The 27,460-nt window shown below is 36.5% G+C and overlaps 1 protein-coding gene across 1 annotated transcript; it reads left to right on the forward strand.

Annotated features, from left to right (window-relative positions):
* The first annotated feature begins 463 nt into the window (after positions 1 to 463).
* Positions 464 to 4,920, forward strand: LOC135204394 (uncharacterized). The gene is made up of 3 exons (XM_064234609.1): positions 464 to 657; positions 790 to 1,013; positions 4,718 to 4,920. The coding sequence occupies exons 1-3, from the start codon at positions 464 to 466 to the stop codon at positions 4,918 to 4,920; spliced, it is 621 nt and encodes a 206-aa protein (XP_064090679.1).
* The last annotated feature ends 22,540 nt before the right edge of the window (positions 4,921 to 27,460 follow it).

The following is a 27,460-nucleotide window of genomic DNA, read 5'->3' on the forward strand; positions in this document are numbered from 1 at the left end:
AAGAATGAGGAATGGGAAGACAACAGGACCTGACTTAATCCCAGTCGAAGTTTGGAAAGCCTTAGGAGAGGAAGGGGTAGACATCTTGTATGATCTGATGGTAAAAATATTTGAACAAGAAAAGATACCGGAAGAATGGCAGGAAAGCATCTTGATACCTATATTTACAGGTAAAGTGGATGTCCAGGAATGCAGTAGTTATAGAAGTAACAAACTAATGTTTCCTATGTTGAAGATTTTCGAAAGAATAATAGATGGTAAGCTGAGAAAAGTAGTGAGAATATGGAAGGAACAGTTAGGATTTATGGAGGGAAGTGGCACAACGGATGGAATATTTTGCATAAGTCAACTGATGGAGAAATTCAGAGAAAAACAATGAGACCTGCATCTGGTATTCATAGACCTTGAAAAGGCCTATGACAGAGTGCCAAGGCAAGAAATATGGAGATGTTTGAGGGAGAGGATGGTGCTGGAAAAGCATATCAGAATTATTCAGGAGATGTACAGGAATGTGTATACTAGAGTGAGAAGCAGTGTTGGAGAGACAGATGGATTTGAGATAAGAGATGGATTACACAAGGGGTCGGCACTTAGCCCATTCATCTTCAACATTGTTATGGATGTAATGACCAGGGATGTTAAAGAAGCAGTGCCATGGTGCATATTATATGCAGATGACATTGTGTTGTGTTCAGAGGGGAGAGAGGAGTTGGAGGAGAGGTGGAGAGCAGCACTTGAGGAGAGGGGAATGAGAATAAGCAGATCAAAAACCGAATATATGTGTTCCAGTATTACTGAGGATGGTGGAAATAGCATAAGATTGGGTGGGGAAGAAATAAAGAGAGTACAGACGTTTAAGTACTTAGGGTCAATATTAGAGGATAGTGGAAGCATGGACCAAGAGATGAGACATCGAATTCAGGCAGGATGGCATAACTGGAGGCCTGCATCAGAGGTCCTCTGTGACAAAGTCCCTCTGAAATTAGCAATGTTATATGGAACAGAAACAGCAAGTATGAGGAAAACAGAGAAGAAGATGAATGTAGCAGAAATGAGAATGTTGAGATGGATGTCGGGAGTAACAAGGGAAGATAGGATTAGAAATGAGTATATCAGAGGATCGACAAAGGTAGTTGAAATATCAAAGAAAATACAAGAGGAAAGGCTTCGATGGTATGGACACCTGTTAGAAAGAGAGGAGCACATGTTGGAAGACATACGTTGGAAATGGAGATGTGGGGTAGAAGGACGAAGGGAAGAGCAAGAAAGAGATGGCATGATCGTGTAGGTGAAGATATGCCATGGAAAAGTATTAACGAGAGCGATGCACAGGACAGAAATCGATGGAGACGACTCATTCACAATGGCAACCCCATATAAAAATAGGTTTTATCTGGGAAGAAGATTGGAGGATTTACTTTGCAGCAGGGCATGTAGTACGGTACGGTTCGGTACGATATTACGGTACGGTACGGTTTTTTGGGGGATGTAAGTACGGTTCGATATTACGGTACGATATTTTCCTTTGAGTTCGGTACGGTACAAAGTACGATTTTTTTTTTCGTACTTAATTGTACCATTTCCGTACCAAATTCAGATAGGTGTCGCAAGCAGCCAAGCCCCCGCCGGCCACCGCCCAACCGCCCAGGGTCACTCTCCTGGTTGATTTGTCACCGCCCAAGTCAACCAGGTGTGTGACCATAAAGGATTAACAGAGTTCTTCTCACTGGGGTGTTAATTAAAGCATATCCCAGTGGGGTTTGCCCCGTCACAGCAGGGAAAAACGGCAAGATTCTTGGCTTAGGAACCCTGCTTTCCTATCTGTTGTGTATCTTGACAGAAGATATAATGTTCTCACCGAGGAAGAGAAGGAACTTATAACTCTAGCTACAAAAGGTTTAGACTTTCCTACAATTAGCGGCGTTGACACGTTTCCCATCTTGCCAAAGGAGGTATTTCATCCTAATCCAAAAAGGTACAATTTCTGGATTAACCTCCTCCAGGTTAAGGTTAATCCTGAGAGTGGACATATACAGGCTATTTGCTTTTATTCACAAGTGACTTCAATGTATAAGTAATATATAATGCCATGTGTATGTATGCTTACCAATTTGTAACATCATATATAAACAAGGTATATACTATGTGTACACATATACACACGCATCCAAAATGTAATTAGGATTTTATTATATATATTATATAATATATATATATATATATAATATATATATATATATATATATATATATATATTATATACTATATATATATATATATATAAATATATATATATATATATATATATATATATATATATATATATATATATATATATATATATATATATATATATATATAATATATATATATATATATATATATATTATATATATATATATTTATATATATATATATATATATATATATATATATATATCTATATATATAATATATATAATAAAACCCTACTTAAAATTTTCATTGAGCAACTCGAAAAATGTACAACAAAGTCCAATATTTATAAACATAATGTTTTGATCTCTTGTGTTTTGCTTTTGTACCGACGAATGGAGGGAGGTCAGATAATCCTCTTATTACTGTGACCCTTGGTGGTCACTTCCCTTAATCATCCATACACGAGGAAATGGCAGCGCCGCTCAAAAATTTTGCCAAATCTACCAAATTGTCGCCCTTTTTCCTGAAAAGTTTGAACAGGTTTAAGAAAATATGGTAGGAGTGCTAATCACCCTCGAGTCTCAACCTTTTGTAGCCAGAGGTCAAATACATCTTCTTGGACTCTGGAAAAACAATTAAAACTATTTCTTCTACTAGTACTAGGTCGTCAGTCTCAATGCTGGCAAAAAGACGATTCATTCACGAGCGGCGATATTGATGGTGAAGGTGACTCAGCACTTGGGTCAGTAGATATTGTAAAGCAATTACTCCGAGTCAGTGATGTAAGCAGAGCAACTGATACCGCAAGCAAAGAGAGTGAAGTGGCTGAGCATATCAAAATGTTCGCCAAAGCTTCACGTATCAGTAAAAATTAGTGTATTTTCCAGTGGTGGCATTATCAACAAGAAAGTGCACTAAAAAATCTTGCTGAAGTAGCAGTTGCTCTGCCTGTTACTCAAGCGAGCGTAGAGCGCACATTCTCTGGGTTGCGCTATATTCTTAATGATTTAAGACTAGGTCTAAAAGAGGATATTGTTGAAGCTGTAATGCTATTGAGCTGCAACACATAAAACTGTATGAATGCCTAATACTGTATAACTGAACATTTTCCTTTTGTAACCTTAGCAAAATAAAATTGTATTATATCATTAATGTATTACATAACACCAATCTTCTTGAAGTGGCAGTGGTGGTAATGGTAGTAGTAGTAGTAGTAAAAGTGCCATGTTATGTCTATATGAACTGCAATGTAAAAAAAAAAAGTAGGTATGGAAACAGTATGATAAAATATCGTACTAGTACGGTACGGTATGAATTTTTAGGTACTGTACGAAATTACGGTACGGTAAAAATGCGTGGTACGAATTACGAAAAAACAAATCGAACCGTACCGTATTACATGCTCTGCTTTGCAGTGGGAAATTGGGAATGGCATGCACGCCACATGATTGGAAGGAGTCAAGGGATTTTCTAGGAAGGTCAGCTTTCATAAGCGGCCTCTCCTCCAAAGTGTATTAGATAAGTATGTACAAAACGAGAAATGGCAGTTGTTGTGTGCTCTTAATGGTTAAAATTCAATAACTCGAAAAATAAAGAAATTTTATGTAAAAAAGTTAATTTATGACATAAAAAATAATTACAAATTTCAATTACTTAAGAAAATATAATTTTATTCAAAGTAATAATTTGTTAATTTCAAATTTTTACTTTTTAGTCAACGAAATTATACGTTAGAGGCATTATGTACCTACATTAGCAGTTTATTATAGATATCTTTTTATGATACAGAATTTATGTGTGCTATGTAAGGCATATATATATATATTATATATATATATATATATATATATATATATATATATATATATATATATATATATATATATATATATATATATACCTGAAATCTCAAAAATGAAAAAGAGAGAAAGAGTGGCAATGAACATAAATAGTATGAATATCTTAACAAAAGTGACTTGGTTTTATTTCCTTACGCCTCAAAGAAAACGTAGCCGAAGAAAACGAGATTTTTATCATAAGCTCAATTATATATATATATATATATATATATATATATATATATATATATATATATATATATATATATATATATATATAAAGGTTTTTTTGCCACGAAGGAAAAAAATGAAAAAACCAGTTAGATTCAGTAAAGGGTCCGAATAGGACCGAAAATTGTACTCGGCTAATCTTGTTTTTTTCGTTTTTATTTCCTTCGTGGCAAAAAAACCTTTATTTATACATAGCATCACGTTTTATATACTTCGTGATCAAGTTATTCACACACACACACACACACACACACATATATATATATATATATATATATATATATATATATATATATAATATATATATATACATATATATGCTGCTAAAAAATTGAAGGAGATATTTTTTAATCTTTGCTATACAGAGTAAATGACAGAAAGCTATGAAACATTGCTACTGCTTTTAAGATCCTTGGTTTCTTTATGACTAAAAGTGTTTTCACCCTTTCCTTATCTTTGTTGTGAGTTAGGAAGCCGTTCAGTTCAAGGATCTCAGACCAACTGCCAAAATGAGTTACTTCTTCGTCTTCCTATTGATGTTTTGCCCTGCCATGCTTGTGGATTGTGCGAGATGGTACTTAGAGGGGTATTTCTAATTAATAATGGCTTGGCTGCCTTTACCTTGGAAATGGATTTAACTTCAGTTTTAGTGCTTTCGATGAAGAAGCAGTAGTTATGGTGTGGAAATCAACTGATATTTACCTCCTATCTCTACCCAACAATGATGGAGGGACTTTGAGAATCGGGGTTTTGGGTGAGAGAGAACACACATAAACAAAGCAGCCATATTTGTGTTATGGTAGAGGCCGAGTGCTACACCACCTTCAGGGAACCATGTGTTCCACGGAGGGGAGAGGCTGAGGGGAGTTGGGTCTCTAGAGGCTGTGGGTGCACAAGGTATGAGTTGGTAATGGGGGGTATGGGAGGGGGTTGGTTGTTAGGAAGAGAGTGTTGGACGTAAATAAATCAATCACAGTAGATTACTTCTTCATCAAAACCACTAAAAATGTAGGAAAAATCAATTTCCAAGGTAAAACCAGACGGACCATCATTATTTAGAGATACCTGTAAAAAATCATAGGACAATGAACCATTAACATATTAACAAATATCGTAAAATGCAACAATAATGTTTGAAAAATGATTGGAAAGGCGAAGTTGTGGGGTGAACAGAAGAATGTTGACGTGTATGAGGGGGGAAATGGCGGGGGGGATGGGGGTGGGGGTGGGGTGACCTGGAATGTGACTTGATAGTCTCTGCCTACAGGGGTTAAATGGGCATTAAATGTGGTAAGACCATTCCCTGCGGTGCCAGGGCAACACAAGTATTATTGCGCGTTTGTGGATTCGTACATATGTAAGTTCTTCCGCTTTGGCGAAAGACTGTTTGTCTTTTCTTACGACTGTAGTTCGTAAGCATTACTGGCTGGTTCTTCTTTTTCTTTTCTCCTACGTTGTATCTTAGTAAAGTGATTCTTCTTAGAATAAGGGAGATGATTCAAACGGAGAAGTTGATAACGGTAAAACAACTTTATTTCTCAACTCCATTACAAGAGAGATAGTTCGGTCAAGAGACCGTTCTGTTTGATAACCTGAAATGAACTGAATTCTCAAAGCATCATGTCGATAGCGAAACACTAGCTATCTCAGCGATTCACATAAAAAGACATAAGTAGTCCGCCGGCTCGGAAGTTACAAGTTTCCGGCGCAGGTTAACAGGTCAACCGCTTCCCATGGAAGGTGCTGTGAAAAGTTAACAAATTCATGAATCGATGATGTTTTCAAACAAACGTAAACCAGGCTACTGCAGGCATTGCACAGCGTGATCTAGATTTGTGATAGTCACGTAGGACACTCCTAATCCACCAATGACCCCTCAGGTCATGGATTCTATTTACAGATATGTAATTATCTGTTTCAAAATAATGTATTTATTACATTAGGCTCGGACAGCTACCATTCAAGCCTTGAATAACAAAAGTTACTTTAAACATGGTTTCTTAGGAGTGTGCTCGTAACATACATTTAGATATAATCATAACAAGTGATTAAATCATAAAAACGGTTCTGTACATACCCCTTTTGGACATATTCATAAATAAAGAGAAATGCATGGAAAATATAGATCCATGTTTGATAATAATGATTATTAGGTACCAAAAAAAATCAAAAGGTTAACATGTATACATGAAGATTATGGTAATAGGTAACCTGATTAAGAATAGCGGTTACTTAGTAAAATACAAACATGATCATGGATAATTGTTAAAGAGTACTTGTCACTCTTTGTAATATATAATTTGTATATATATAATTATACAATAGTATAATAGCATAAGTGTGCCCAGATATAGATTCCAGGTACGTACACGCACCAATAGTTTAATACATAGAGCTTCAATATTTTATTAGGTCCCCGAAAAATACTTTTATGAGTATATTAATATATATATATTGGGCTACAATATTTTATTAGGTGCCCGAAAGATACTTTTAACTGTTCAAAATGCAAAGGCTTGGAGTCTTTCTTGTCCTACATATTGCCAGCGTACAGCCAGCTTTTCACACACAACACAATTCCAGACAATTTTCCTAGGCACCAGGTGAAATGGCAGTTTCAGACGGCCCTGAAATGTATAACTTTTCAACGCAACAGGAGTTCAGTCTCGGACGCAAGCAAAACGTTCCCTTGAAGATCCTTCTGTGTTCGCCTCAAACCTAACGCCAAAACAAGATGTTTAACGGCAATAAATCAATATTGCCAGTAAACGCCCAAACACGGCTAGCAAGCACGTAGCAACGAAAGATTTTATTCATCCTCCTGCATAAGTTCGGTAATCGTGTGGTCCATCTCAGCCAGTTGCGTCAAACGATGAGCCACCCGTGCATTGTATGGGAGAGGTAGTGATGGGATAATTGTAGTCGCCCAGGTGTAGTTCGCGATGAAAGACCTCTCACGTATTATCGTGTTGATCCCTCTGACCGTGTAGTTTGTAGATGTCTCTGTACAGCCATCAACTACTACAAAGACTTGGGAATGGCGGTGGTCCCGTCCGGGCATGACACTTGAAAACCATCTTTGTCGTATCGGATCCAGGAGCCGTTGTTCATTCTGTAATTGAACTTATTACTGTAAAAGGGATAAAGTTTCTTCATTTAAGCTACGAAAATCGACGCATATCCGCCAAGTTCGATCTTTTTTCGGTACTACTATTAACGGAAAATTATAAGGGCTGTTTGATTTCCTAATGACTCCTTCTTTTAGCATTTTACCTACTTCCTCAGTTATCTCATTCTGGAATTTCATAGGAAGTCTGTACGAAGGTATATAGATTACTTTTCTGTTTGTTCCTTTAGCTTATTTGATGCTCAATGACATCCGTTTTTCCTAAGGTTCCATCCGTAGTGGAAAAAACATCATGATATTCAGTTAAAAGATTCAAAAATTTCTGCTGAATTTCTTCTTCTTGAATGTCCTTATTGATTTTATTATTTATAGATTGCCAAAGGGATTCATCCACAACTGATTGAGCGTGATTGATCTCAGCTACGGTAAAACTGCAATGTTTATAAACTTCCACATCCAAGATATGTTGATTTTTGTGGATTACTAAAGTGGTATTCAAATGATTACAGACTTCGATGTTACATTGTTGTTGTGAGCCGACTGTATAAATGGCTTGTGTGACGGATAATCCGTGTGTTTTCAGAGTGTCGGAAAGGATTAACATTTCAGATCCCGGCAAGGTTTTCTTTACACGTACTAATATGTTCGAAGTTACGTTCGGCTCGAGAGTTTGCGTGCAAGCTGATATTACGGGTGAGCGAGAATTCTGTTGGGTCGCGTGGATTATTTCTTGGTTCATGAGACAAGTGATTGGTTCTTCGATATATGTTACTACTCTTTCTGTCTCCTTATCATCTAAAACTGATTTTAGGGTATTAGAAGACTTATAGAATTTTCCTTTGATATACACGCCGTGTTTTGCAGGGGCTAATGTAATGTTTTGATTGCCCATAGACGGGTATCCGATAATTACTGCGGGATACATATTAATGTTTTGTACAACGATAAAGGTATCGGAAAACGTGCGCTTACCGACCTTGTACTGAACATGAGTTACTCCTACCACATTTAATTCATTATTTCTTATACCCGAGAGTCTTACTCCAGACTTCTCTATAGGGTCAAGTTTGAAAAGAGTAAATGAATGGATAGTCCTCAAATCCATGATATTATGTGGACTACCAGAATCAAAGAACAAAGTAAATGACTTATGGTCCAAATGATCTGATAAATGATTAAACTGATTATTTGATACAAAAGATGTTGATATGGATGACTGTTAGATAGGATACTTAAGAGACGTTTCCTATATAGTGGTTTATTTACGACTAAACATATACACAAAAGATATACAAAGGTGAGCTTCCGTAAACACTGTAACTGCTCAACTACATAACAAGCTTGTTGAAGGTCTGAGCACTAATTACATTTAAAATACATTTTTAGCCGGAGACATATATAGCATATTTCCGCCCTTCTCTGTTTGTTTAAATTTTGAAAAAATAAATAAATAAACAAATAATCATGAACCAAAATCCTAATATAAATAACACACGCTGTCAAAACTATAAGGCAATGGATTCATACATGAGTTAATATAAAATTTACATCACATGAGTAAAATATTAGTAAATAATTTCATTTACACTTTATTTCTAATGCGAATTTCGCCATCAACACAAGACAATATTTTTTTATTTTTAGCATGACAAAATTTATTTCTTAGAAAAATATTATGAACTTCTATGTTATCTTTACAATCCTTTGTCAAAATATCTGCTATCATATCTTTCGTGTCGAGCCAGGTGTAGGAGTCCACAGAATTATCTTCCAACTTTTCCTTCAAATCTGTAATGGTATTTCGAAGTAAACGCTCCTCCACCTGTTTTTGTACTACCTATCGATTCCAACAAAGGCCTAGAATGAAGGTGAAAACAATCCTGACCAGGAAGAGTTCACTGAGTCTTTAAGAGTTTTTCCAAAGAGTAACTGCCCAAGTTGTTTAGCGAAGAATACGGAATCATCAACCAGTTTAGACAAATTCCTAGTTTCAGCTGCCTTTGCAGAGTGACACACCTTTTGTATTAACTTTGATTTCCAAAAGATAGGTACCGCATTGTACGTTTCCTTTGATCCCAATAAAACAAGATTTCCTCCAATGCTTTTGTTATCAGTCCGATACGAAGCGTCTCCCAGACCAAATACAACGAGATCGTCTTTATTACCAATTCTTGAAAACATGACTTTATTTGGTTTGCTATGAACTCTCCTAACAACATGATTTACTCGCTTAAGATCTCTTATCTTCGCATCGTTATTCTTCATTGACATTAGTAGAGCAGTTATCGACAAATCTGGTCTAGTGTTCGCAGCCAGCCAGCCTATTTTACCAGCATACTTTCGATAGACTTTCATTTCTTGTTTTGTCAACAGATCATCAGAATTGGCTTTACGTATATCTTGTATCTCCTCAATACTATTTGCATAATCCTCCATCGATATCACAATCGCGTTTTCTGATTTTGTGTATATCTATACCAGTAAATCTAAATACATTCTTCTCAACCTTTGACACTGTTAAAACACTCTTAATCTTTTCTATGATATTATTAACAAATCTTTCTGTTCCTGCGATGCTAAAATCATCGACATGGGTAATGACCATTCCTATAAGATTATTTTCCTCATACTGATAGTAAAATGCTTCATCGCCACTCACATTCTTCGATCCTTCGTTCTTAAAAATATCTTTTATTCTAAGCCAAATCTTCCTGCTGGCATCGTCAAGTTCGTACAAAGGCTTCTTCAATTTCCAAAGTACACCTTCTTTCTTGAAGTCTTTCGGAGGTTCAATAAAGACGTCTCGATCCAAGGCTCTTGATTGTAAGAAGGCAGCCCTAATATCAATGGACTGAAGATCAAACTTTTCATTTGCTGCCACGGCTAAAGATATTTTAACACTTTCTTTCATAGCTGTGGGAGAATCAGCTTGAGGTTTACATTCTTCCTGGAAGCCTCTGGCAACCAGCCTGGCTTTATAATAACTTTTTTGACCATCATGTTTTTCTTTCTTTGTAATTACCCACCTACTGCTGATTCTCTGTTGTCCATCATCTTTCACTTCTTCAAAAGTATTGTACTCAGTAAGATTTTTATATTCATTTTCTTTAGCTATAAGCACTTCGGGCAACTTATGATACTTAACTGGAAGTTCCACCACATATACCGTATTATCAAAGTCAAAACATTCAGCCTTTTCTGACTTCATCCAATATGCACCTATAGCATCATCCTTCTTGTCAACAAAATCAATGGTTCCGTTATTATATTTCTTCTTCTCTTCCGCATAGTTACTAATTTCCTTATACATTTTGTCCTCATCTTCTGCCTCTTCTAAAAATTCAACCTTTCTAGACTGAGATCTCGTGTTTCTTCTTAAATCATCTTTTACTTCGTCTTTCTCTTCAAATAAGGAATTTTCTTCTTTTTCATATGTCTCCTGACTAGTGTCAGAGACTTTGTTATTTAGCCCCTCGTTATTGTCATCTTCACGAGCATATACTCTGTAAGGCTGTATTTTACAATCAGCAACCTTTTTCAAATCACCATTTGCCCAAATAAAAACATCTCTATTCCTATGACAAAATACTTTTACAGGACCAGACCAGCTTTTATTATTTTTCTCCTGATAAAATACAAGATCCCCTTCATCGTATTTTATGTCATTAAAACTAATTTTTCTCACTTTGGAAGCCATAATCAACTTACTTCCATATTCTTCTTCCCTAAATTTTTTAGTTATCTCATGGTGCCTTTCCATAATTTTTGACACTGCTTCACTATCGAATAAACTTTCTGTGGCTAGATTTCCAATTGAAATTCCTGGAAAAATAACTGATTTCCCAGTCACCAATCTCAGAGGTTCGTATTCAAGAATATTCACATTTGTATTGTGTGTCCATGCTGCCATATTTACTGCCATTTTCAAATCTATCTTTTTGTCTGCGTCTATCATCTTGTTCACTGTAACATCGGCAGAATGATGGTTTCTCTCATTTAATCCCTTACTCCAAGGAGAGTATGGTGGACCAAATTTTACAGTAAAGCCAAACTTACTAGCATATTCATTTAACCCCTCATTCTGAAATTCGGTTCCATTATCAGCCCAAAAGCCAACTGAAGGAAAACCAAACCGCCAATTCCAGCCATTATTCAAAGCATCAACTATAGTTTCCATTCGCTTGTTTGAAATTACTAAACCAGAAAGAAACCTTGTGAACGAGCAGACCATCCAAAGTATGTATTTACTTCCATTCTGTTTCAAATCAATGGTAACAATCTGATTAAAATCAGTTACTTTTGGATTGCTACTTTTCGGCCTTCCCAAAGATCTTTTAAATTTTTGACAAACTTTACAGTTCATTAAAACTCTTTTTATAATTTTCCTGATCTCATCATTCAGTAAATTAGCATTTCTATACGCCCAAATTAACTGTTCTTCTCCATCAGTGTCGTATAATTGAAATTTTCTTGACTTATGTAAATTAATGACCATAACATTATTATGCATTATATCCACGTTCCATTCCTTTAGGGTGTTTTTCCCAAACAAAAAAGGTATATTCTTGGCGTTAATCACATATGCATCCACCAACACATTTTTCTTTCACAAAACCATCTTCAGTATCTTTTTCTTTCCATGAAACTGGAAGACTAATTATTTCTGTACTGTGAATAACCGGTCCATCTCCAAATCTAAAATCCTGAGAACAAGACTTACTTTGCAAATCCTCCTTTGTTATGTTATTTGAACAGAGATATCTATTTAACCATTCCCTTCCTACGAGAGTTTTCGGACACCCAGTGTCAACAATCATAGCTTCCACTTTCTTCAACTTCTTTTGTGAAGTGCACTTTCCATAGTACGACCAATCAATATCTCCTTGTTTTCTCGGACACAAATCTGACATTATTTGCATTCTTTATCAATTCTTTTAATTCATTCATTTCTTTCATAAGCTTCTCACAGCATTGTTCAAGATTTTTTAATCTTTCATCAACTTTCTTATCTGATTGCGATCTAAAGTTAGGTGATCTATTGAACCTTCCTGCAGGATTATTACGCGTTTTTGAATATGATCTAAAAGGCGTTCTTGAGGACGATCTAGATTGCGTTCTGGAAGGTCCTCTTTTATAGTTACCGGATTCTGTTCTCCAATATCCACGATTCGAAGTGGACCTCCTATACCTGTAGAAGTTTGGCGATTCTTTAAGCTCCTTCCAATTCTGGTAACGACTTCTATTATCCGTGTAAATCGTAGAAGAGCTGTCAAAAGATTTAACAGCCATCGAATCTCTATTGTTTTTCTATTTTTAGCTTTCTAAAGAAATTCCATCTTCAATTTATGGAACAATATTTTCTTCATCAACAGGTTCCTTTCCAACCCATCTTCAATCACTTCTTTGAGGCGGGTCTTTTCATCCGTTGTTATTTTTCCTCCTTCATAAGCTGCCTTTATCATTAACAAACTCATTACATAATTAAGACACGTATTTATTTTTTCCCTAGATATTTCAGCCATCAAACTTTCGAACTTATCTAGGAATTTCTCGCAACTCTCTGATTTGTCAGTTGAAAAGGCAAGAACTTTCTGTATAATGTCATTACGCTTTTCAGCCTTAGTTTTTGCATATTTCTCTGCCAGAACCTCTAAGACATTGTGAACGGTCTTCAAAGAACTGTTAATGTACGATCTATTACGACTGTAATCACATATTCCTTAACTCTATCATTCTTCTTCAAGCTTTCAATAAATTCATTATATTTATTATACTCACTATCTTTGTTATTAGTGCTCCAATTTTCAATTTCAACCTTAAATCTTTCAAAAGTTTGTCCAACCCAAATCGGTGGTAGTTGGCTTTGTAATCTGAGTCGTTGTATCGGGAAAAGATTTTGTTTTCGAAGTGCTATCTAAAAGCTTTGACAAAATCTCTGTTTGTTGTGTCAACATATTTGTCAAATCGGACCCATAGCTAACATTTTCTACTGAGCCATTGACTCGAGAATCACCAACCTTCGTCTTGTGAGTTGACTCCATATGCATAATGTAATCCAGTCTGGTTCCCATATTCACATCGCACGCATCACAGTAGGTTTGAGATATTCTAGTATCCATCATGAGCATCTTGAGCTTGAAACAGGTCATATTTCTGAAGTGATCCATCAAAATCTTTGCTTCCTCATCCTTGAATTTCTTAGCTCTTATCTTTCTTACACAATCATCATCTGTACCTATATGACCAAACAGGGGACCATTGCAAGTCTTACATTTTAAGAAATCAAATTCTCCTGTAATCTTGTTTATTATTCCAAATTTTTCAAGCTTACTAATATCATCAGATAGATCACCATCACTTTTATATCCAGAAGTGTCAAATGAAAACACTTCTTTTATGCAAAAACCACCACCGGGAGGGCTAGGATCATTCCGGGCCAAACTGGGCAAAATTAGATCAATTATTATACATAAAGGACTGACTACAGGGAAGACGAACAGCTTCCAAGTTTACGTTATTTGCCGTTAATACCGTTCGGAAATCCTTCAGATTTTCTCCACTTGTTGCCCTCAGCTATCACATCCAAGCAAAGACTGACATTACAATCATCGTGTGTTTCTACATGAAAGCATTACTTCAGTAAGTTTCTTCCACTTTAAGCATTACTTCACGATGTGTTTCCAGTATCAGTGCACAGTCCCAAGCTTTGGCAGGTGAGAGATTACGAATTCATCCAAACGAAGACCATGATACTATCGGCTTACTCTTCAAGGCGTTTAATACTTCCTTTTCCTCCAGCAGCAAACATCCAAGCAGCTCGACTTCGAGGTATCAAGCTTCATGCTACGAAAACTTGACGCCAGGAACATACCGAAAGTAAAAGCATTTGCCCACATGACCTGGAAATCCACACCCCCCAGCAGTGAAGGGGAAAGTCTACTCCATCCTCATAATGATGTTACGTTGTGTAAATCCACAGAAAACTCCGTTAAAATGGTAAATCCAAGGTATAATATTCAGATCGGACGCTCTGCTACCAAATGTTAGATAAGATACTTAAGAGACGTTTCCTATATGGTGGTTTATTTATGACTAAACATATACACAAAAGATATACAAAGGTGAGCTTCCGTAAACACTGTAACTGCTCAACTACATAACAAGCTTGTTGAAGGTCTGAGCACTAATTACATTTAAAATACATTTTTAGCCGGAAACATATATAACAATGACCCAACATCGTCCTCTCCCCCCCTGGAGCTAACTACGTGGTATTTGCTTTGTTTTGCAATCCTTGAAAATTCGCTTGACCTTGCAAGTTCTGGCTAGACGGCCCAGGAACAGAGGTACCTGAAGCACGATTTGTTTGTTTCTGCTGTTGAGCAGCATTACCGTTTGCTTGTTTCTTTTTATAGTACTGAGGACCCTTCTTTTTGTTTTCATTGGCAACTGTTTGCGTGTGTTTAGGATTCTGCTGTTGATTCCGCGAGAAGCAACGATTATATGAATGTGTGGTACTGTTATGAATTGAACAAAAATGCGTCCGACAGTCTGGCATTATGTGACCTGGCCTATTGCAATTGTAACAAGTCATCCCTGCTGCTTGATTATTATTAACTTCGTCTACTTGTTGTCGCTTATCCTCATTTTTTGCAAAAGCTTGAGTAAGCAAGGGATCAAGGTCAGTACATTTAGACATGTGTGCTTTGATCTGTTTATACACATCTAGTTCCGTACTGTCAGGCGTTAGCTTTTTAACACAACACCGCACTAAAGCTACAGGCAACATGACTGCCGTACAGATTAAATATATCAAGTGTATGAAAACATTCACAGCGATATTGGATCTTGTAACCCACGTGGAGTTACGTAAGTTTTCCTGATGTTCATTTAACCGGTTGGCAATAACTGCCTCCCGTTCTACAACACTAGGCTGAGCCATAGAAGCTTGGTTACGCGTAGAACTCGAAGAACTCATAACTATATTTACCTCCAGGACCTTGAACAGGAAAAATTGGTGTCCTGAACCAAGTTAATTTTACTACTGGGTTTTTGGTTGTATAAGTGTTCCTCTTAAATTCGTGTTTTTTCCGACTGATACGATTCCTAGCTGTTTTACCAACACTATAAATACGAACGTCCACTGCGCAAACGCATATTCAATATAAAATAAAAATGTGTTGCAAATAATAGGAAAATCCCCAAAAAAAGATAATATAAATACAGATAATTTGATAAAGATATTATACGGAGAATTCCTGCAAGAAAAAGTGATTAGCAACAACGAAAAAAAATAAAGTCTGCGGGCGAGAACTCGTAGTTGAAGATTGATTCCTGTAATGAATGAAGATTAAGACTAAATAACTCACCCCCAGAATACTGGATGATCGACTCTTGATGAACAACACTTCACCGAGAAAAAACCTGAATAGATAAAAGTTCTACTTAGCTCTGGTTTATAAGGGGAAAGATTGTTGACATCCGATGACGTCACAGCCCCTCTCTCTCTCTCTCGCGTTGCATGAAGAAGTCAATGTCGTGATGACGTCACAGCCTCCCTCACTTCCTCACGTCGCTTCCTCTTGGCCTACTCTCCACGTCCTTGCTTGTGATCGCGCGTTGTTTCCTTTATTTGTTTCTTCTTTCTGTTGATGTTCGATGCTGCTCCGCGTCCAGTTTTGATTCTTGGAGATATGTGATAACAGTCACTCAAACGTCGATGTTGATGCTTGTATTCTTCTCGATGAAGGACATATCTTCGTCTTCATAGAATGTTTACAGTTGCGTTGATTGAAGATCCCGTTTCCTCAGTTTATTATTGACTTATAGCTGGGCCCCGATGATTGAAATTCTTCGGTCGGCTGATATGGTTCTTGTTAAAGTTGGGCCTCGCTGCCACCATTGTAAGTTCTTCCGCTTTGGCGAAAGACTGTTTGTCTTTTCTTACGACTGTAGTTCGTAAGCATTACTGGTTCTTCTTTTCTTCTCTCCTACGTTGTATCTTAGTAAAGTGATTCTTCTTAGAATAAGGGAGATGATTCAAACGGAGAAGTTGATAACGGTAAAACAACTTTATTTCTCAACTCCATTACAAGAGAGATAGTTCGGTCAGGAGACCGTTCCGTTTGATAACTTGAAATGAACTGAATTCTCAAAGCATCGTGTCGATAGCGAAACACTAGCTATCTCAGCGATTCACATAAAAAGACATAAGTAGTCCGCCGGGCCGGAAGTTACAAGTTTCCGGAGCAGGTTAATAGGTCAACCGCTTCCCATGGAAGGTGTTGTGGAAAGTTAACAAATTCATGAATCGATGATGTTTTCAAACAAACGTAAATCAGGCTACTACAGGCATTGCACAGCGCGTTCTAGATTTGTGATAGTCACGTAGGACGCTCCTAATCCACCAATGACCCCTCAGGTCATGGATTCTATTTACAGATATGTAATTATCTGTTTCAAAATAATGTATTTATTACACATACGCTTCCCACCCATGGGTGGGATGGTGGATAAAACCTGCCCATTGGGGACAGTATCATGTGAAAGAAATTAAGCACAATACTGGCTTATTCCACTTCAATGCTATAGAAGCACAAAGAGAGAAACACTTGTCTCACATGCATGCAGTACATCAAGACAGTTTGGTGTACTACACCAACCAACCAGTAATCCCATACCCAGGGTTGGCCAGGTATCTGGAAGAAGAGACAGTGGAACACACACTAGCACAGGTGGACGCCAGGCCGGGAGCTCAAGACCGAGCTCCCAAGCCCAGGTCATAAGTAAATGCTATTGCAAAGTAAATGAAAGGGGTCAGTGATCAAAATCTGTAAATTACATTGCATGTCTTTGCGTAGTATTCAGAATCATGACAGTTGTTGTTTTTTTTTTCTTGATATGTCGGTCAGATTGCAACGTGCCACGAATTTACGTTTTTATTCATTGTCCAAATTATTTTTAGAAATGTTATTGCCTGTGAATCATATTCTTGTGTTGTAATTTCTTGTTGTGTTGTGGTTGTGTTGCTTATGTACATTATTTCATTATTATGGTTTATTGTTTTTATTATGTGTTAAATTTTGTTACAACCAAGTTTCCATCCTTTCTTTATAATTTATAAATTCCACTAATGCCTTTTAAAGTTACGTTATATTTTCACAGATGACAAAATGTTTGTGCGTGAATATCTAATTCTGTTTTATGTTCTTATGTAGTTGTCTTAAATGTAAATTGATACTCTGGGAATATTCTTTTATATTTTGTTGCAAAATTCCACTGCATTATTTTGTGTTTCTATGTGTTATGGGGGGATTCATTATTCATTAGGTAAGCGTGAGACACGAGCGGAAGGCAAACCAACACACAGTATTACACAAACAGCCTCTCTCTCTCTCTCTCTCTCTCTCTCTCTAGCACCGACACCTCTCTCTCTCTCCACCTCTTTCTCTCCATTCTAACAGGTAATGAAAATGAGAGTTGCGTCATAACATTAACATTTATTAACAATGAATAAATAAATCAATCAATCAAGTAATCCAGTCTTACAGACTAACTCAAAAAACCCCGAATAGTACAATGTCTAGTCACCAAAAAAGTCTACACCCATCTGGGAACTCTTTGTCCCCCTGCATTCCAGAAGTACCAGAATCGTCTGTTTCAAAGACACAGAACACATCCCGGTAAGTACACACACAAGTTTAACAGACAGAGGTTAAATATTGGATATCATCACAAAAATGTCAAACAGATAATAAGCCAGTCTTCGGCTAAAGCACTTCAACACTCACCCAAGCAGCCGGAACACTTAAACACAGTTAATAAAAACTCCCCGGCGAACGCCACGGCATTTTGCCTGTGACTTGAAGCCCCTCTGTCAAAATCCTCCCATAGGCTTGGGTATGACACTCTTTTAACAGAAAGAGGTGCACATGCACATACGAACACACACTTCGTTAGCGCCTCACGGTTCTAGCTGCATCTAGTTTCACAAAGGCACTTTGAGAAGAGTTAATAAACTCAGTACATTGACTTGTCGAACTAAGCACTTTTATCTCACGCCATCCCTAGAATACTCATTCATCAGCTACTCTCGGGTCGCCGCTCCTGCACTGTTCTCCACATTCCATAAGTCACAGAAAACACACAGATAATATATTATCAATCAAAAACCCTAGGCCTCACAGTGCTCGGCCACCCCATATGCTAGCCCCCGCCTAGCAAAATTGCTTATATAATACAAAATACACTGGCCGGCTTAAAATAAAATACAAGTAAAAACTGCACGTCTCTGGCATTATGAAATAAAGTCTGTTACTCTTATATCTCCCAATAACACTAGACGCATTTTCTCTCATATTTTCTGCATTTCTTGAATATCCCTCTTTGCTTGTCTGCAACTAGCTGCACAGACAGTAGACTGTAGGAAGCTGTAGGAAGACGGAATGCCTCCCTCATTGTAGAAGACTTCTCACGGCTTCTGCAGATCCCCAAAAGACACGCTGTAGAATTCTCGCGATCACCCACGTGGAAATTCTTGTAATCACCAACATGGAAATTCTTGTAATCACCCTGGGGTAAAATAACAGCAACCTCTCTGCACACGGCTGGTGGACGTCTTGCTGGCGTCGGGAAACGACTTTTTTTTTTGGTGTGTGTTAGTATGTCAGTCAAATCTTTGGTCAATCTAAGAAAATTAACCCAGACATACTACTTCTATCAAACAATGATCTCCAAAAAATCAGAAATACTAACTGAACGTCTCCCAATTAACTCCCTTAATATGACCACTAAATCATACGTCATTATCACAACTCTCAAAGAACATCAAGTTCTCCAACTCAATTCTCCAAACTCACACATCAGCACACACACAACTCAGAAATCACAGCAACTCCACGGAATTCTGTACTCATATTTCAAACTCGAATGTGCTTATAAAAAAAAAGAAAAAATCGTAATGAACTCAAAGAAAAAAAAAGAATCACGTAACACACCCAGACCCAAGAACGTTCTCTCAAGCTCTGATATTTGAACAACCCACAAAATCAGAAAAAAATCTCCAACTTTTAACAGCAAAAACCCCTTTACTGCTCATACAATTAATTACAATAAGACTTGATGTCAAATTCCCTTTTACGTAAGTAACAACCCTCGAAAAATTACATCTCCCGGTAAAATCAAATCTCCCGTCCAAAAAAGAAATGCTACTTAAAACTCAATCCCCCAACTACATCTCTCATAGGAAAAGGAAGAAAAAAAAAAGATAATCACAAGTAGGTTTCCCCAATCACAAAATACATAATGCATGTATATTATGCATAACACCCACATTTTCCCCAAGAAATGCTCCATATAAAGTTACGGAATTTGCCAGAAAGCAAACTCTCACCCATGCGCTTTCGTGAAATGCTATTGTCAACATTTCCAAATATTGCAAAAATTCTGATCTATCATCATCAGAGGAAAAGAAACAGCACAGCGCTCATCACATCGCTTGTCAGCAGAAAAATCGCCTGCGGACGTATGCTCTAACAACAGCACAAAAATTGTCTAGTCAGACACACAAGTTTGGAAAACTCATGATTCTCTAGAAAAAAGGTCTAACAGACACATTTCACAGAATTAACTCCAGGATGTGACTAATGTGTTCAAAAATTTGTCTCAAAGACTTATTCTCTCAACATGACTTTGTCCAAATCATATGCCTCCAAAATAACACACTTGTGAACATAAAAATGCACACATCCCCATAGGACTCGTAATGCAGTAATGCCACTTCTCTCTAAATAGTCACGAAATCAAAGAGAAAGAACTACAGAAATCTCCTCTTGACTAGAAAAAAAACTCCCATAACCACAAAAAAAAGGGTCACCCGCCAAAGATTAATTCCAACTCCATATATTTCACCATATTAATAATAACAGCACTCCGGTTATAAAAATATTTCCTCCATTTGGTTAATAACCAACCCCTTATATTTCTCTCTTATTTCTCCAATAGCCATAAATAAAAAAAAAACACCACTCCAGGAATAGAGAATAATCACCTTTATTTCGGCAAATACAAAATATTTACCTCTATTTCCCCAATAACTCCATGTGGAACAAAACAAGGCCCCAAAAAATATATCTTCAAATAATGTGCACTCAAGGCAACTAACTCACACACTCAAATATTGCTCCATAATCTCCAAAAAAATGTGTCTCCATTTGCAACAAAGATGGCTGCAAAATAATTGAACTAAACATAGCTCTCATCACATTGGCAAATATCAAAAAAGATGGCCAAAAAAAATATATCTCCATCAATTATTATATCTCAAATCATAACTCCAAAATAATATATAACCTTCCAATTATTAACTCGAAATAATATCTCAATTATTATAACTCCAAAATAACACATCTCCAGTTCTCCAGAGAATAACTCAATGTTATAGTCAAAAACTATAAAAACTCTCTCCATTTAGCATAATTGCTAAAAAAGGGCAAAATCTTGGCAAATAATACTGTTTAGAAAATTCTAGAAAAAATCACCAATGTGCCACAACTCATTATAACAGAACTCCAAATACAAAGTGTCTTAGCCAAGACTTCTCCATATGTGCTACGACATAGGCCACTAGAAAACTTAACCAAGTTTCCTATCTCTCACAAAGTTGTCACAAATACGACAAAGGTATTGTGCAAAAAAAACTCACAATTTCTGGAACATAAATATATCCAGAGAAAAAAAATGTAGTGCCCATTATGTATGCATTCAAACATGCAAGAAATTCTCCCGTGTGTTTCTCTATAGCATCAAATAGCTGAAACACCAACACGTTCTCGAACAATGACTCTAAGTCATGAACTGAGATATTGAAAAATATTCACACCAACTGGAGAGAAAAAATAAACTTAAATTCACCCATGGTGAAAAAAACTTGTGTCAGCGATGGCTAATTTCCAAAAAAGGAGAAAAGAAAAATCAACGGCCTTGTTCACTATCTCCCGTAACTCACTAGATTGTTCAAGCAATTATCTGCTGAACTCATAAAAAAAGAAAAAAAAACTAAAATAATGTGTTGTTAGTTGCTCCCAAAATCAAAAAAAGATTTCACCTCCCTTGATAGCATTACGGCACCCACGTATTAGTATAAAAAATCAGTATCAGAAATATCATTATCACAAAATCACCAAAAAAATTGCTATCATCAAAATCACCAGTATCGGTATATATATATCACCAATGTTAATGCTTGTCCATTCTCCAAGGAATTCAGCAAAAAATTCAGCAAAAGTTCAGCAGTTTCACCACAATTCACCAAGATTCAGTCAGATTCATCAAGATTCAGCAAACTCATCCCCGTGAATCACTGAAATATTTCTCTCAAAGTTACAAAAACCTCAACAATTAATTAACAACAAGACTTCTCCCATTAATTCATTGTAATAATTATCCATGAATAATTATCTGTAATAATTATAGAATAATCTCATGAAATATCTCAAATCCTCTCGTAAAAACAATTCTCCCGTAATGATAATTATACTTAAGCAAACCTCCCGTTGCCACATCTCAAGTATAATAATTATAATAATAATAATAACTCTCCATAGCAACAATTCTCTTACAAAGATCTCAAGTAAGGGTGAATTCAATAGTATACACTAGTATTGCTGAATCCTATGACATACAATTTCTCCAGCATACACCATTCACGGCACCGGGCAACACCATTCGGCACTTCAAAGTAATTTCTCCAACACAATATTAAAAAACAATCTGTGTCCCCCATCCCCCTTATATTTGTGTCTTTCAAGGCACAAAGAAAAACATATAACACTCCCGTGCATGTTAACTACTTTTCCCCTCATTCACGGAAAAGAAAAGAAAAATCTCTCTTTATTTCCTTTTCTCTTCCTCCAAGAGAGAAAAAAAAATCTCTTTTCTAAAAAAAAAGACTCTACGGGCATTTCACTTCATCAACTAATCAATCAGTTGATATCTTAGCATCCAATGTCAAGGGCAAACCCATACCCCAACACAAAGAAAAAAAGAAAAGAAAAGGGGGAGTTCACCCACACTGAGAAAAAAAAAGTCTCTCCCCCCGATGAGCATTGACACTCCCCAAGGCAGACCAGTAGTACCCCCATCTCCCCTTGAACAGTGTCTGAGGACCCCCTCCCAAGGTATACACTAGTACCCATCTCGCAATGCCCTCCCTTGAGGTATGCAGTACCCACAATGCAACGCGCCTCTCTGCGGAAATGCTGAGCCCGTAAAATTGTGGCCACGCTCTGTCTCTAAGCCCAGATATGCTTATCTAAGCACAGTTCACAAAATGCCCAAAAAAGAAAAATCTCTATACACTCTTATGTTTTAAAACAAATACGAATACGTCTATCATAAACAGGCGTGATAAAGAAAACACGTCACTTCTACTATGGGGAAAGAAAAAAAATTTTTTGACCTCTTGAAATATTAAACAAAACCCACCCCTTCAAAACAATAGTTTTAACACTCACCACTCCATAATGGGAACAAAAAGAACTCGAAATACGTAAATCTCGTCGGCACAATACAAACGCGATCGGCGAAAAGGCACCTAGCAACCCCCACTCACAAACCAAACTGAGTCACTTGTCTCACGGCTCCCGCCCTGAAGAATCTCGGTCGACGGCAAATTTGATGACCCGAATAGAAAGTTTGTCCTTTCCTTCATCGCCCCATCCCGACCGGACGGATATTTTCTCTACCCCTTTTCACTTAGCAACGAGATCCAACAATTTAACAATTTTTCCACAATCCCACAAAGCTTTGTCGTTCGAAAAACTATCGCTAAGCCACAACCCTTTTATTTTCTAACTGGACCCCCATCTTCTACATTGGCGTTCCTAGGTATAGAAAAGAAAAACTCTTTTATAACACCTTTTTCACCGCATGCCACCACTGTTATGGGGGGATTCCCCCCCCCCCCCACCCCCCCCATTATTCATTAGGTATGCGTGAGACACGAGCGGAAGGCAAACCAACACACAGTATTACACACACTCTCTCTCTCTCTCTCTCTCTGGCACCGACACCTCTCTCTCTCCTCCACCTCTTTCTCATCATTTAACAGGTGATGAAAATGAGAGAGTTGCGTCATAACATTAACGTTTATTAACAATGAATGAATAAATAAATCAATCAAGTAATCCAGTCTTACAGACTAACTCAAAAAACCCCGAATAGTACAATGTCTAGTCACCAAAAAAGTCTACACCCATCTGGGAACTCTTTGTCCCCCTGCATTCCAGAAGTACCAGAATTGTCTGTTTCAAAGACTCAGAACACACCCCGGTAAGTACACACACAAGTTTAACAGACAGAGGTTAAATATTGGATATCATCACAAAAATGTCAAACAGATAATAAGCCAGTCTTTGGCTAAAGCACTTCAACACTCACCCAAGCAGCCGGAACACTTAAACACAGTTAATAAAAACTCCCCGGCGAACGCCACGGCATCTTGCCTGTGACTTGAAGCCCCTCTGTCAAAATCCTCCCATAGGCTTGGGTATGACACTCTTTTAACAGAAAGAGGCGCACACGCACATACGAACACACACTTCGTTAGCGCCTCACGGTTCTAGCTGCATCCAGTTTCAGAAAGGCACTTTGAGAAGAGTTAACAAACTCAGTACATTGACTTGTCGAACTAAGCACTTTTATCTCACGCCATCCCTAGAATACTCATTCATCAGCTACTCTCGGGTCGCCGCTCCTGCACTGTTCTCCACATTCCATAAGTCACAGAGAACACACAGATAATATATTATCAATCAAAAACCCTAGGCCTCACATATGTCTAAACTTCTAAATTATTGTTTTTTCTTGTTGTCCAACTCATGAGAAAATTTAATGCATTTGTGTGATGCAAGTTAATTTAAAAATCGATGCCCCTGTTGTCTTGATTGCCAAGGGCAGTGGTTAAGTGGGTGTAATTTTCTGTCTTTTTGTCTTCACCATTTTGTTGTAAGTGTAAAGCAAAACTTATTGACTGAAGTTTTTATTCACTTATTTATTTATTTTTAGTATTGATTGGTTTCCAGGGAAGAGTTATTGTTTTGAAAATTTATTTCTTTAATATCTTGTGTTGTTGTAAGACATGTTCAGTTCACTTGTAACTTTTAGTTTGTACACACGTCAAATGGCCCCTTATTAAAATTAACTATCTTAAAGGACAGTTAATTTAATTTAGATAAGACTCTGGGTGGGACAAGGCAAAGAGGGCAGCTTTGCAGGAATGCAACGGGACTTGGGGAGGGAGTGATAAACCATTCTAAAGGGCTTAAAAGGAGCTCCCCAAAAATCCCTGAACGCCATTTTCTCTCAGGTTAATAAGAGCGTCTCCTGCCTGCAGCATCCCCCAAATAGTTTGTTGGCATTACCGTCACTTATATTGGCTCCCATTGGTCAATAGGCCCAAGGATAGGTACCGGAACCAATCACATCTCGGAGGAAAAATAACGGGAGTTTGTGGGGGGAACTAAAGGAAAGAGAGAGAAGGCCAAGGCATCCCCTTGAGGGTCAGTTAGTTACACGTCAGTTAAGAGATGGGGAAGACGTCCATCCCCTTGTTGCCCTTTGCTGGTTTCCTCGCTCTGCTCATCTCGCTTGTACTGTAGATATTAAGTTTTAATTTCACTCGGTCCATTGTGTAAGTTTTTAGAGAATACAGATCATGTTAAATTCACCCACTGAACCTCATTTAAGGCATGACCCTCAGTACTGTAGCTGGACCCAGAATAAGTAACCCCGATGGAATGAGGTCATATATATATATATATATATATATATATATATATATATATATATATATATATATATATATATATATATACATATGTATATATATATATATATATATATATATATATTATATTATATATATCATATATATACATATATATATTATATCATATATGTATATATATACCATAATATATATATATATATATATATATATATATATATATATATATATATATATATATATATATATAGTATTTATGTATATATATATATACTTATATATACATATATATTATATATATATAATATATATATATATATATACTATTATATATATATATATAAATATATATATATAATCTACTATATATATATATATATATATATATATATATATATATATATATATAGTATATATCTATATATATATATATATATATATATATATATATATAATATATGTATATTATATATATAGATTATATGTATATATGTATATATATATATATATATATAATATATATATTATATAAATATATATATATTTATATTCAAGATTTTTAAGCCGGAACCAAAGAAAGTTTAAGATTTCTTATAACAAGACTCATTCATTCTTGTCTATATAACTTACCTTGGCGAGGGATTATGGGCCAGGCGAAAGGTGTTGCGCAGCCTGGCCAACTAAACTGTAAACTACCCGAGAACCCTTCAAATTCTAATGTTTACATACATCCTAACTATTGATACAATAAATAAATAAGGCAACTCACAGTCACCCCTTGGTGGAGGTCGAAATTCTAGTGTGAAAACACGGAGCAGACTTATGTATGAGCTACCTCACTCATGTCTTTTGCGGGAAGGAAGCCAGCAGCCACCCAAGGCGCGTCGTTCCCTGACCAGTTAGTTAATATTCGCATTTTCATAACTCTGCCAGTATCATGATTCTTATAAGTTAATGTCAAATTTAGCAGCATGAAATGTATTGAAATGTTCTCAATGATCTTACTTGGATGATTTAATAAAGATTACAAAACATCACAATTCAACAGAGAACCATTGCGTTTTGTTGCCTACTGGGTTTCTCACAATTCTGGGGAATGGTGCACTCATTTTTCACGACAATAGTAGCAAAAATGAGAAATATATACATTGGCAACAAAGTCTAATATAAAAATGATATGATATAGGGAAACAGATATTGTTGATGATGATAATAACTATTCTTTAATGATAATAATATTCCATCCGGTATTTCCTTATAGAACTAGTGGTTTCTATCCATTTCATAGTTTATGCTTAAACAGTATACATATCTATGTGCCTGTATATGTAATATACATGTGTATGTACGTATGTATAAAGTTATTTGTAAAGAGGTACCCGTCCCATAACATTTGTTTACACTGGTATTTCCTTTAAAAAACGATTTCTTTGGCTTCATAGAAATTCTCATGTCCATCATGAGATCCTGTCTGTTATAATATTTAGCTTCTCAGTATTGCGCATTGTTTTTTTTTTTTCTTCTTCTTCTTCTTCTTCAAATATGGTGTCAGGTTGCCACAGTTGTCTGAAATCCTCCCCCTCAATAACGTCATTCACCTCCGCCCTCCATTCTTTCAGCCAATCACAGGCCTGATCACCCACGCAGTACACCTGATATAATTGCATTTCCATATCACTTAAGGACAATTCCGGTACTTCAAACATCCTTGTCTCCTCAATCTTAAAGTAGCCGTATTTTCATTGTTAATTGTGTTGGTAATTCTGTTAATCAGTGTTATTCCAGTTTATGTTATTGCAGTAATTACATCAAATATTTGCATTATACCATCATTACAGAATTTTTATTGAGAACATTGTGTTTTTACCTCCCCGGTATAAGGAAAGGAATGAAGATTCATGTGTTTAGATTTGTAAGGTGAGTGCTTTTGTGATTTGCCATCATTATGCCAACATTACCCTTGTGATTAAGGTATTTATTTATATTCGTTGTAGTGTCGATGAACCTTGTGTATTATATAAATTTGCATTGGTTCGTCATGAGTGTTGCCTTGAAACCAGTTATGGCACCCCTGCAGTTTGAGTAGTATTTCTATGTACTTGCTCCACAACTGCTTTTACCTTGGAAATTGGTTTTTCCTATAGTTTTAGTGCTTATTATTTAGAGAAATAGTTCTTTGTTGTTCAACAGTTATTTACACCAAGGGATCTCTACCTAACACCCCCTTCCCCCATGTCTAACTCGTACCTTCAACCCCACCAGTTACCCTACCCTCCCACAGCTGCACCCCTCCATTGGAGC

The sequence above is a fragment of the Macrobrachium nipponense genome, chromosome 47 (genome assembly GCF_015104395.2).
Source record: "Macrobrachium nipponense isolate FS-2020 chromosome 47, ASM1510439v2, whole genome shotgun sequence".
NCBI lineage: Eukaryota > Metazoa > Arthropoda > Malacostraca > Decapoda > Palaemonidae > Macrobrachium > Macrobrachium nipponense.

Bases quoted from the DNA above. Each gene is read 5' to 3' on its own strand.
- LOC135204394 (XM_064234609.1), top strand. From the start codon at position 464: ATGGTGCTGGAAAAGCATATCAGAATTATTCAGGAGATGTACAGGAAT. The intron at 658-789 runs GTGCATATTATA...TATGTGTTCCAG, and splicing joins GTTAAAGAAGCAGTGCCATG to TATTACTGAGGATGGTGGAA. The intron at 1,014-4,717 runs GTATGAGGAAAA...GTTGTGAGTTAG, and splicing joins ATATGGAACAGAAACAGCAA to GAAGCCGTTCAGTTCAAGGA.